General features: G+C 38.0%; 1 protein-coding gene across 22 annotated transcripts in view; it reads left to right on the top strand.

Annotated features, from left to right (window-relative positions):
* LOC127656849 (latent-transforming growth factor beta-binding protein 1-like) overlaps positions 1 to 11,350 on the top strand; it is a 171,277-nt gene extending 159,927 nt beyond the window's left edge. For all 22 annotated transcript variants that reach the window (XM_052145366.1, XM_052145362.1, XM_052145361.1 and 19 more), the window contains 5 exons: positions 687 to 824; positions 3,317 to 3,484; positions 3,840 to 3,998; positions 4,103 to 4,252; positions 10,734 to 11,350. In XM_052145366.1, the coding sequence (XP_052001326.1) occupies positions 687 to 824; positions 3,317 to 3,484; positions 3,840 to 3,998; positions 4,103 to 4,252; positions 10,734 to 10,906 (788 nt within the window). In that variant the 3' untranslated portion in view covers positions 10,907 to 11,350. The remainder of the gene's footprint in view (positions 1 to 686; positions 825 to 3,316; positions 3,485 to 3,839; positions 3,999 to 4,102; positions 4,253 to 10,733) is intronic.
* Positions 11,351 to 12,723: the final 1,373 nt, after the last annotated feature.

The following is a 12,723-nucleotide window of genomic DNA, read 5'->3' as shown; positions in this document are numbered from 1 at the left end:
ATTTCTGTCAATTCTGATTATTTTGGTAATCTCTCCACATGTGTTTGGACCCCAATGATTGCCTTTTGTAGCTATATTTTTTACTTTGGATTTGGTATTAATGATTTTTTTCCCCTGATCATAACAAATATCAAACCATACCGAAACCGTGACCCTAAAACCATGATATAAACTGAACCGTGAGAAATTTGAAACATTACACCACTAATCACCACACAACAATTAACTAACAGTGGCAACAAAAACAACAATAACAGCATTAGTAATCAGCAAATAGCAACAAATAGGCCTGTACCACTAATCACATAATTTATTCATGTTGCAATGCATGCTGGGAACTCACACATCAGCAACATTGAAACCCCCAAATTTTTACAATGTAAGTGTTCATTGCATTTCAGCAATTTTGTGAGCATGTAATATGTTGTTATTCTATTGTATTATGTATATACCGTATATTGACATTATATTACCCACCCTGTGTTTGAGTGATTTTTGTGATCTGCCCCCTTACTGAAATTGGGAAAAAAAATTTTCTCAGGAAATCAAATCTTTCTTCTCTACTGAGTACTGAGAGCAATTTACCCTGCTCAATGTATTTGTTTATATCCTGTTTCTCTATAACCCCCCTCCCCCCTCTCTCTCTCTCTCTCTCTCTCTCTCTCTCTCTCTCTCTCTCTCTGCAGACACTGATGAATGTTTGGATGATTTGAACTGTATAGATGGTGAATGTTTGAACGAATACGGCTCATATCAGTGTTTCTGCACTCCTCCTCTGGTTCTTGCACATGACAACATGCGCTGCATTTCACCGGGTTTGGCAGGTAGGAGTCTTGCTATTAAACTGCCAACAAAATATTTCTATGTGTCTTAAACCATACACCCCAACACCAAAGCTCTATATTCTAAAACCAACACCCCAATCTTATACTGTAAACACTACACCAGGGCTATTCAATTCCATTCCTGGAGGGCCACATCCTAAAGAGTTTAACCAAATACACATCATCCAGCTATTTAAGGTTTTCTGGATTATTTGAAAATTAGAGGCAGGTGTGTAAGCAAGCAGGGTTGGAAGTACATTTTGCAAGTTGTGGCCCTCCTAAAATAAAAAAAACTAAATAAAACACCATAAATCTTATGTCCTAAAACAGACATGAGCAACATATGGCCTGTGGGCCTTATCAGGCCCTCCACATGGTTTAATGTGGCCTGCGGCTCATTATTCGTAAAAGTGTTTTTATTTTTCATTGGATATTTGTTAACTTGCATTGGGACCTAATGCGTCTCCACATTTAACATGCTCAGGGCTGCCAGATAAGAGACGCAACACCCCCGGTTTGAGATTTATACTTGCGCAAATTGGAAATATTCTGCCTAATGTTATACTTATTTTGTGCAATCTGGCAACCATGCACATGAGTGCGCTTTTTCTATCTCGCTTTCCCCTTTGAACAAACTTAGCGAACTGTAGTGCAATATTCTGCTCAAGGAAAAGTGTTATACAGCTACTCTGTGTCCATTCTTGAGGCTGCTTGTGATGTTTGGTGCTACTTTGCAGGTAAACTTTCTCAGTGATTAAATTAAATATAAAAGTAGATCTCGGCATCACTGACATGCGAGCAAAAGCAAGCCAGAGACGAATGTGTATATGTATTATTTATTCGTGCAATTTAGAAATGTTGAAGTCCCTTCACACCTGTATGTTAATCTAACTCTTGCAGTAATCATTTATCATAGTCATGCAGCCTGTGTTGTTCAGTTGTGTGCTGAAATACAAACCATTAAGGAGACCCGCATCATGACCCTTTTAGCATGTAAATGGGTAATGTTTTAGAAAAAAAACGGCAACTCGCCCGCTTTGCCCAAACATTAAAAGTTCTATAAATTTCAATTTTCTTTTTATTAAAACAGACCCCTGATGTAGAGAATGAATAATAAATTAACAGGGAAGTAGAGATGGCAAAATTCATTTATAAGCTCAGCCTGTATTTCGTTTTTTAATGCCTGATAGAAAAGTATCTATTTTTGTAGAGCAATACAGGTGAAACTCGAAAAATTTGAATATCGTGCAAAAGTTCATTAATTTCAGTAATTCAACTTAAAAGGTGAAACTAATATATTATATAGACTCATTACAAGGAAAGTAAGATATTTCAAGCCTTTATTTGATATAATTTTGATGATTATGGCTTACAGCTTATGAAAGCCCCAAATTCAGAATCTCAGAAAATTAGAATATTGTGAAAAGGTTCAGTATTGTAGGCTCACAGTGTCACGCTCTATAATCACCTAATTAATCCAAAACACCTGCAAAGGGTTCCTGAGCCTTTAAATGGTCTCTCAGTCTGGTTCAGTTGAATTCACAATCATGGGGAAGACTGCTGATCTGACAGTTGTGCAGAAAACCATCATTGACACCCTCCACAAGGAGGGAAAGCATCAAAAGGTAATTGCAAAATCATAATCATCAAAATTATATCAAATAAAGGCTTGAAATATCTTACTTTGCTTGTTATGAGTCTATATAATATATTAGTTTCACCTTTTAAGTTGAATTATTGAAATTAATGAACGTTTGCACGATATTCTAATTTTTCGAGTTTCACCTGTATAATACTTTAGGCAATTGCAGAATAGTCCAATTAGTCACAGATACACTTCAGAAAATTGAGTACACAACTATTTCTGGGCTTAAAAGTTACAAAAACCAAATCAATGCAGAACATTGTATCTCAAAAGGAATACAATGTGTCCCCTACTTAAAGCCTGATGTGGCCCCTTTACCAAAATAGTTGCCCAACCCTGTCCTAAAACCACACACCTTATACCTTTTTTTACCATAAAAATAACTCTCTTAACACTATAATTTAAATACCACTGTCTAAATCTGTTTCTCAGCCCTGCTCTTGGAGTTAAATTTAAATGTGCATTGTTTGAGGGGGTCCTCCAGAAGCAGGATAAAGAAACACTGTAATTTAAACCTCATGTTCTATCCTCAATCTAAAAACTCCTTAACTCCTTAATTGTGCAAAGTTCAAGGTGCTGTACTCTGCACAAGCAGTTTCAGAGTTCATAATATTATTTTGTCTTGAGCATGCAGTTCCACTTAGTGTCATACTGCCACCTAGTGGACTGTTCGAAAAAATCTGCCATTGCTTTGTAGTTTTTAATGAAGGTTTGTCATTGTCCTCTACACCAAACATAATTAAAACATATTTCTAGATTCTAAATAACAAGTGTACTTTTTTAGATTCGTTAGGTGTTTTTTTCTTTGACACTTCACCAATGTGCATATGTTTGTTTTTTTTCACAGAGCATAGAAAAGCTGAAGTGTATGAAGATATTTGCTGGGAGACAGTGACAGAAAGACTAACCTGCACAAGACCGATTGCCAACAGACATACCACATTCACAGAGTGCTGCTGTTTATACGGAGATGCCTGGGGCATGGACTGTGCTCTCTGCCCCAAGAAAGATACAGGTACACGTTCACAATTACACATCAAAACACACACACACAAATCTCTTATCTGGAAACTTGAAGCCTCACAACTTACAGTATATCTTTGGAAGTTACCACCTTTTCTTTTTCTTTCTCTCACTCTGGAGAGTTTGTGTGTAGGATGTTAGAATGTATTTAATTAGTAGTGAAGCAGTTCTACAGTTCTATCTACAGTGATAAATTTGTTTTTATTATAACTCTGCCACCTTCCAACCTATATTACACACATATCTGGCTGCTCTGTAATAATTATAGACCTCCACAATTGCTGAGACAACAAATCAAAAGAAGTTCAATATCTCTCTTCTTCTCATTCTCTTTTATCTTCCTCCAGCTGCTTATGCCACTATGTGCAATATCCGACAGCCATATGGTCAAGATGCTCTTGTTGCTGGCCCAGTTCATGAGTATGAAGTTGGCCCTGAATACAACCAACCACCTCTGAACCTTGACGACACGATACACCTCTATGACGATTATGAAGAACCGCAAAGTAAGTGAACACAGCTCAGATCCTTAACTTATGCACTCTCATAAATGATAAATTAGGCATTTTCCTTAAGAATAATTTATGAATCTGACATCTCTCTCTCTCAGGTCCACATGATGCATTTGAAGGATTGCGAGCAGAGGAGTGCGGCGTGCTGAACGGATGTGAAAACGGGCGGTGTGTGAGGGTACAGGAGGGATACACCTGTGACTGTTTTGATGGATACACTCTTGACTTGTCCCGTATGGCCTGCGTGGGTGAGTCGGGATAGTTTTTCAGAAATTGGGTGAGATAAGCTCAGGTTCAGATTTGGTTTACCCTTAAAGATCAGATGGGCCTGGTGCCTGCAGAGAAAAATTATTATCGAAATATTGATAATATAAATATAATACGGTATAGTTGTAAAGCTTAGAAGCTGTACATTTCAATGCATGTAGGCATTATGACCAAAACTGAAATTTGAAATTTGCAGTTAAATGTCAGTAGTGTTCTGTTTTGATTTGGCAATGCACATTTTATTGTAATCGGTAAAACAGCACACTGTTCAAAAAGCCATGAGTCATATGTTGTTGGAAATCTCTCAGAGAGTAGAGTACAACCAATATTTGTTTTACTCACAGACAAAAATATAGAAAGTAATAGCTAAGTATACACTCACCTAAAGGATTATTAGGAACACCTTTTCAATTTCTCATTAATGCAATTATCTAATCAACCAATCACATGGCAGTTGCTTCAATGCATTTAGGGGTGTGGTCCTGGTCAAGACAATCTCCTGAACTCCAAACTGAATGTCAGAATAGGAAAGAAAGGTGATTTAAGCAATTTTGAGCGTGGCATGGTTATTGGTGCCAGACGGGCCGGTCGGAGTATTTCACAATCTGCTCAGTTACTGGGATTTTCACGCACAACCATTTCTAGGGTTTACAAAGAATGGTGTGAAAAGGGAAAAACATCTAGTATGCGGCAGTCCTGGGGGCGAAAATGCCTTGTTGATGCTAGAGGTCAGAGGAGAATGGGCCGACTGATTCAAGCTGATAGAAGAGCAACTTTGCCTGAAATAACCACTCGTTACAACCGAGGTATGCAGCAAAGCATTTGTGAAGCCACAACACGCACAACCTTGAGGCGGATGGGCTACAACAGCAGAAGACCCCACCGGGTACCACTCATCTCCACTACAAATAGGAAAAAGAGGCTACAATTTGCAAGAGCTCACCAAAATTGGACAGTTGAAGACTGGAAAAATGTTGCTTGGTCTGATGAGTCTCGATTTCTGTTGAGACATTCAGATGGTAGAGTCAGAATTTGGCGTAAACAGAATGAGAACATGGATCCATCATGCCTTGTTACCACTGTGCAGGCTGGTGGTGGTGGTGTAATGGTGTGGGGGATGTTTTCTTGGCACACTTTAGGCCCCTTAGTGCCAATTGGGCATCGTTTAAATGCCACGGCCTACCTGAGCATTGTTTCTGACCATGTCCATCCCTTTATGGCCACCATGTACTCATCCTCTGATGGCTACTTCCAGCAGGATGTTGCACCATGTCACAAAGCTCGAATCATTTCAAATTGGTTTCTTGAACATGACAATGAGTTCACTGTACTAAAATGGCCCCCACAGTCACCAGATCTCAACCCAATAGAGCATCTTTGGGATGTGGTGGAACGGGAGCTTCATGCCCTGGATGTGCATCCCACAAATCTCCATCCACTGCAAGATGCTATCCTATCAATATGGGCCAACATTTCTAAAGAATGCTTTCAGCACCTTGTTGAATCAATGCCACGTAGAATTAAGGCAGTTCTGAAGGCGAAAGGGGGTCAAACACAGTATTAGTATGGTGTTCCTAATAATCCTTTAGGTGAGTGTATGTCTTTGACATACATGTTACACGTCAACAGGTTTTATTTAAATGCCGTTTTTTCGCTTATAAAGTTAAGAAAAATAAACAGAACAAACAATATAATATACCATTACTCAGGAGTAATCCACACTGCTCAAATGACAGAATGGAACTGAATGAGATCTCGTTACTCATGCTTGCATGCTTTGAAGAGAGAGCATACCTTTAGTCACTGTTGTATTTGCATGTGTAATGAGTTCTTTTGTACAATTTTTATGATTTAATGTTAAATACAATTTTGCCCCAGATGGACTTCGCAAAATATAATACAAGTTTGGAGATGAGCATTGTTCCATTTTTAATGCATCAAAACAAATATCCCTTTAGCTGAGCTTAAGAACAAAGTTGAATTCAATTTTATACATTATGCAGAGTCCTTTTGTCTGTGACCCAAAAATTCTGATTACTGGTGGTTGAGCATATTTTCTTACCTTGTCAGGGAAGAGTTGAATTGACTGTCATGATTAAAGGAATATTCCGTGTTCAATACAAATTAAAATCAATTGACCGCATTTGTGGGATAATGCTGATTAACAATTTTGACTTGGCACTTACAATGGAAGTGAATGGGGCCAATTCCTAAATGTTAAAATACTTCCCATTTCAAAATTATTTATACAAAATGTAAACAATAAGTGTGTTAAAGGGAGTTTTATAAACAAAGTTCGGGAGGAGCAAGTTCATTTAATCCGCCCTATCACACTGCCAGAGTAAGCGTATATAAACTGCTGCTTGCTTCTACGTGGCAACGATTCTTTCTGGCATTTGGCTCTGCTCACTTACCCACGTCATTCATATTTTGTGGCAATGATGGCTGCCAATTTAACCGTTGTTTTATTCTCATCTTTCCTCACCGAAGCAGACCTGGCGTCAAGGCTGCCTCCGCACATGCAACTGCTTCGCTGTAAACCTCTCATACAGCCCCCTATGGCTGTACACAGGTCCTCTCCAGGAATGGATTACCGACCGGGTCAATGGGGCCAGTGCCCAGGGGCCCTTGACTACCAGGGACCCTTGACTGCCCGGGGGGGGGCCCTGGGCTTTAAGATTGCGCGATCCAGTTTGGCGATCTCCCCGCTCGAAAACCTATCAACAATGAATAAGAAAACCATCCCCCTTCAACAAATTTTCTCAGGCACAAACTACAACAATTATTTTGTATGTCCTTGTCAAAATGACACGAGTTACCCCTTGCCAATGATACAGAGTTAATTGAATTTCTCGCATTATGTTAGAGAACAATCTACAAAGCTCCACACCATACACTTAAGTTAAATAACTATCAGACTACGGTATTCATCTGGTGCTTAGTTTCAGGTGCGTTCTAATTTAATGACAAATCACAACTTTAAATGATGTTGTACATATGCACATGCAAGCATGTATCCTGACATTGCTTCACATATGTTCCAGCTATTTAATATAGCAAACACTTATGTTTAAGGTTTCCGCAGACACTACGTTTAATCATGTCTCCCTCAACGTTTGTACAAGCGTGTTAGTAGGTGTCTTACAACACCTAATCGTGTGATATCTTCCTAGAAGGGCTTTTACAGGGGATCCCCTTTAATGATCACGGCTCAACTATTCATCTGTTAACCCAATCGCCAGCGCCATTCAGTGCTAAGCATTTCTGCAAATGCATGTTTTACATATTATAATTTACATTATCCGAAAATGTTATATTATCCATAAACCCATCCCTCTAGGAAGCAGCAAGTAGTGGTAGCCCTGCTTCCATTGTTTCCAAGAATGTAAACCCACTATCGGAGTGCTGGGCTAGGCCGTTATCTCAGTAGAATGCAGATGCCTGCCCTACCTTAATCCCCGTCTAGGTGCAAAGTTAGCTGTGGACCAATGCAATCTATGTCCGACCACTTCATGTTCCTTCGGCACATTCACTAATGGCTCTAATACCAACCCATTGCAACCTCAGCATTTTACCATGCTTCCACCAAAGCCCCTTTTGTCTATGCCTCACTGCAGCCATAACAAGCCCCAACTTTGCAACTACAAGTCCCTTTCCCCTCTAACCCATATGTACCACCCCAGTTCTTCACTTGGGCAGTGCGCTCAATCTTGATGACACCGCAATCGCGGTGCCACTGCTATTGGCTCAATACATTTCTGAAGACTTTCAGGTCATGCATCTATACATCTATGGCTCCAGAACTGTGATGTGTTTTTTCTGCATAATCATCCCATATTATGCCAAATGAACCATTTCCCACCCAGTGATTGACAACGAGCTGTTTTAGGTCTTCCCTAAGCTTGGCGACACCGCCACCGTGGCGCCACTGCTATTCTCTCAATACATCTCCAAAGCAGCGCAAATGCGCCATTCACGTACCGCAACCACGGCATGTCTTTCAGGCCATGCGTCTAAGCATAAACCATAAACAATACAGCATAAACCGTTCTAACATGTATCGTATGCTCTCCCATTGAACACAGTATGGTCCTGCGCTCAAGGATTTAGCCTGTTTATATCACAAAAAAAAGAGGGAGGGCTCTCATATTAAAGCAATTTAATCACTTAATTTGAATGCAGCACATGCAGCGAGAGTTACCACGTCCAGGCCGTGGGCTTGCCCGTACAAACGAAGTACGGCTCCCCCATTCAAATCGCAGTAAGGGCTCTCCCATTCTAATGCAGCAAGAGTCACCATGTTCAGGCCGTGGGCTGTCCCGTTCAAATTGCAGTGAGGGCTCTTCCATTTGAACGTGGGAGGACCCCATTTGAATGCAGGCTGGGCTTACCCATTCGAATCACCATGCAAACCGTATGTCAGTAAGATACAGGATATGCTGCAGAGTAAATAATTTATGTGAATCAGATCAACAAAAGAGATCAAAACATTTTCATCTTCAATCTGCCAACTCCCATCCAGCCCTTCAAATCTCTAGCACACTCGAATCTCCATTACAGAGGGTCCCAATCCAAATTCCCTCTCGATCCGCTCTTTTTCGACGACAAAAATTCAAGCAGTTTCCCAATTCTGGTTCCAAAAACACCTCAAATTCGTCCTAATCAAATTAAACCAAATCTGTTTACTGGGCCGTTGATGAAAAAGGCACAGCAAGCCCTTATCACCTTTTTAGTCAGGGCCAGGAGGCACTTGCTTCATCCTTTTAATTTTAATAGGACGGCCCTACTGTTTGGATGCTGCAGGGGCCCCCCTGGTGAGTCCGGGAGCCCTCCACTCTCAAATCGCCATGAGGGGGCCCGCCTGCTTAAGCACATCAAGAACTCTCCCATTCTAATCGAACTGTTTGAATGCAGTGTGAGCTAACTGAAAATAGGAGGCATTGTAGTAAATTGTATCTCTTTACAAACATATCACTTCGTACTACAAGGCTCCATAGCTAACGTTTCGCTGTCCCATTTCTTGGCTTTTTTGGGGGGTATTTGAGCTCGGGTCAAGTCTCGAGCCTCATGCCCTTCGCCCAGGACAGCGTATGGAGGACTAAACATGCATAAATAATAAATGAATAAATGTAATAATACAAAAATAAATAAAGGAATAAATGTCTTGATAAAACAAATATAATTAGTTTTTAATTAAATTTATTCCTGAATTTATTATTTCATGACTTTATTCCTTTATTATTTTCTATATTTATTTTTAACTTTATTTTTATTCTTTTTAGCTTTTAATTGTTTATTCATTTATTTTGCATATTTTTTTATTTATGCGTTAATTTATTTTTTATTTATTTATTCCCACATATATTTATTTCCATATTTATATATTCCCATATATATTTATTTATTTATACATATATTTATTACTTATCGGAAGCAGCTGGACGTCCCACCTTAGTACCCTCTGACTCGCACAGATTTTGAATATGCAGGGAAACGTTTTGCAGAGAGTTTAACAATCCAGGATGTGCTTCTACATTCATACCAGCATAGAGCTCTCCTAAAACATCAATAAGCACCTCTACTCTAAATGAAACAGTCATTTGATGCGTGGTTATCGACTTCATTCGCATGTCGCGCAACTCTCTAGATATATGTGAAGAGTCAGCTATAGATTTTTTTTATTGCAGATGTATACATTATGTATACAAATATGTATAATACATACATAAACGATCAGGGAAATGAAGCATGGTTGTATGTTTTACAATGAACAATCATAACAACAGAAAACAATATTATGGATTTGCAGACATCAAAATATGAAGTTATATACACACAAAAATAAGAAAAGGACAAGGTTAAATCATATCATTTATGAAACTTGCTCATTTTGTGGTTTTGTTGAAGAAACATCTCCCCATTTATTTTGTGATTGTAGTAGGCTTATAACCAATACATCTTGGATTGACTTAAGCTCTTATGTTTTTAGCCCCACAAATAGCTATAGTTTACACGATATGGCTATGACCTAACATCCTCAAAACAAGTCAAGAGTAATCGAGCACACACTTCAATCTACAATAAGCCAATGGTAAGCAGGACCCGCCCACATCATTATCATACAAGAGACAGAAATGTAAGAGTAAATACAAAAATAAATACATGTGGGAATATTTAAATATAGAAATAAATACATGTGGGAATAAATAAATATAAAAATAAATGAATGCATAAATAAATAATAAAAAAACTAAAATAAATGTTTTAAAGAATAAAAATAAAAAGAGAATATAATAAATAAAAAGAGAATATAATAAATAAAGGAAAAAAAAGTCATACAAAAATAAATTCAGGAATAAGAACAGAATCTCAGCAATGTGACAGTGTTCTTCCACAGAAGTAAATCCACTGAGCAAAAGTGAAACAATCCACTCCTCTCTAACATTTTTTTCCCTGTTCCAGATATCAATGAATGCTCAGAGCTGAACTCAAAGATGTCACTTTGCAAGAACGGCAAGTGCATCAACACCCAGGGTTCATACAAATGTGAGTGTCTGCTGGGATTTATCCACTCCGCCCAGCACAACTACTGTGTGCCTCACAGACAGAATGCAACAACCACGAACAGGGAGTGACTACCAGAGGGCGCCAGATATACTAAAAACACTCTTATTTAATCAAGGCCCATATACTCTGCACTGTATAAAACAAACACAAAAAAACAAAACTACCAAAAAAATAAAAAATCTACTTGAGATGAAGAGTTTAATGTGCTATCTTATGGCGTCTACAAAAGAACTGTATAAAATATTTGTTTTATTGGTCTATGTACGTTTGTTATTATTTCTGTCTTAGAAAATAGAAATACTTTAGGTAAGAAGAGAGATCATTTTTTTAGCAAACTGACAAACCCTATGAATTTAAGCTGGGGGACTGCTTTATTTTACCCTGTCAAAGACACCGTGTGTGTGTGGAGATATTTTAGCAGCTAAACTCTCTCATTCTCTTCTCTCTCTTTTTTCATTGTCCTCTCCATTCTTTCCTTCTCTATATCTAAATCATATATTGTCTTATTCTCCCTCCCCTCTCTTTTCCTGTGTTTCTTTCCTCTCAGCTATACTTTTTCTCCTTATCGTCTTTGTGAGGTGGACCACACCACAAACCTGCAATACACAGATTTGTAGGAAACAAACACACCCACGCTCATTGCACGATATGCTGTCAGTGTCAAGTCTTTAAAATAAGCTTTTTATATGAGCTGCTTTTTATTAATTACAGACGTCAGCTAATTCTCTGTCTGGAACATTGGTCCACTGCAGATACCTGCCCTGTGGAGCAGGCATGACCTTTAACCTCACCTTTCTTCTAGAAATTATCATTTTTATTTTATTTCTTTGAAAAGAAAATAATAAAATGAAGTGCCTTTATGTATTTTTCAGATTTGTTTTTAAACAGAACTGTTTCACTGCATTCGATAGAGTTGGCGAAATGTCTTGCCAGGTTGCAAAGCTGCTATTAAACAGCCGTGGGATCTTTGTTTTCACTCTCTTTCTTTCTTTTGTACATTTAAACTGAAGAGTTGATAAAAAAAAACTATGTATTTGTAATTTGTAAATGAATAAATACCTTTTGAATATCCATATAATGTCTTGAATAAATCAGAGATTATGATGTTTATACATGCCTATGTATATTGTGTTGTCTACGTTTATACTATATACTACAATACTTTTATACATTATACTATATGAATTCACATATACTATACCATTTTTGTTTATGTTTTGCTTTGACAATGTTTGCACAACATTTGTGTATGGGACATATACAAGTATTTGGACATTGAAGTCACCTAAAACCAGAAAGTGTCAAAATATTTTCTTTCTTTTGAAGCAAACTATGAATTGTTCTTATGAAACCAAACAAATACATTTTTGTGAAATGTTTTCTTTTAATCTTTAAAATAAATTCCTCTTGGTTTGCTATTTTGTTAATTGATGGAAAGGCATCCATGCATTTTAACTGGCTTAAGTATCCAAATATGTTTTTTGGGCCAGTTTATGTCTTGTATTACATTGTACCCAAGAGTGTTCACAGCACTGGACCATCCAATAAATGCACTGGCCCTGTATACATTAGCAGAATGCCTTTATGTCACAGAATAGCATTAAATCATGTCACAGGCTAAAATAATGGTTCAATTGAGCTATAATCTTGTGTGAGAAGTCAGGGGATTTAAATGAGTCACATCGATTGTTTTTCTATAGAAATCAATGGCACAAACTCAACTAATAACTATTATGACTCATTAACGCTGATGAGACTGCAGGTGTGTTTTTCCACTCTACCATTACAAGCAGTAGTAATGTAAGTTCTATGCATGTCATGTCACTTACGTAATGGATTTGAAGGGATTTTTCTTTATATCTGTGGGATTTGTGTTTTTGAGACT

This window comes from Xyrauchen texanus, chromosome 16, assembly GCF_025860055.1.
Source record: "Xyrauchen texanus isolate HMW12.3.18 chromosome 16, RBS_HiC_50CHRs, whole genome shotgun sequence".
Classification (NCBI taxonomy): Eukaryota; Metazoa; Chordata; class Actinopteri; order Cypriniformes; family Catostomidae; genus Xyrauchen; species Xyrauchen texanus.
The sequence above is the reverse complement of the archived record's forward strand: the minus strand, read 5'-3'. Positions and strand labels throughout refer to the sequence as shown.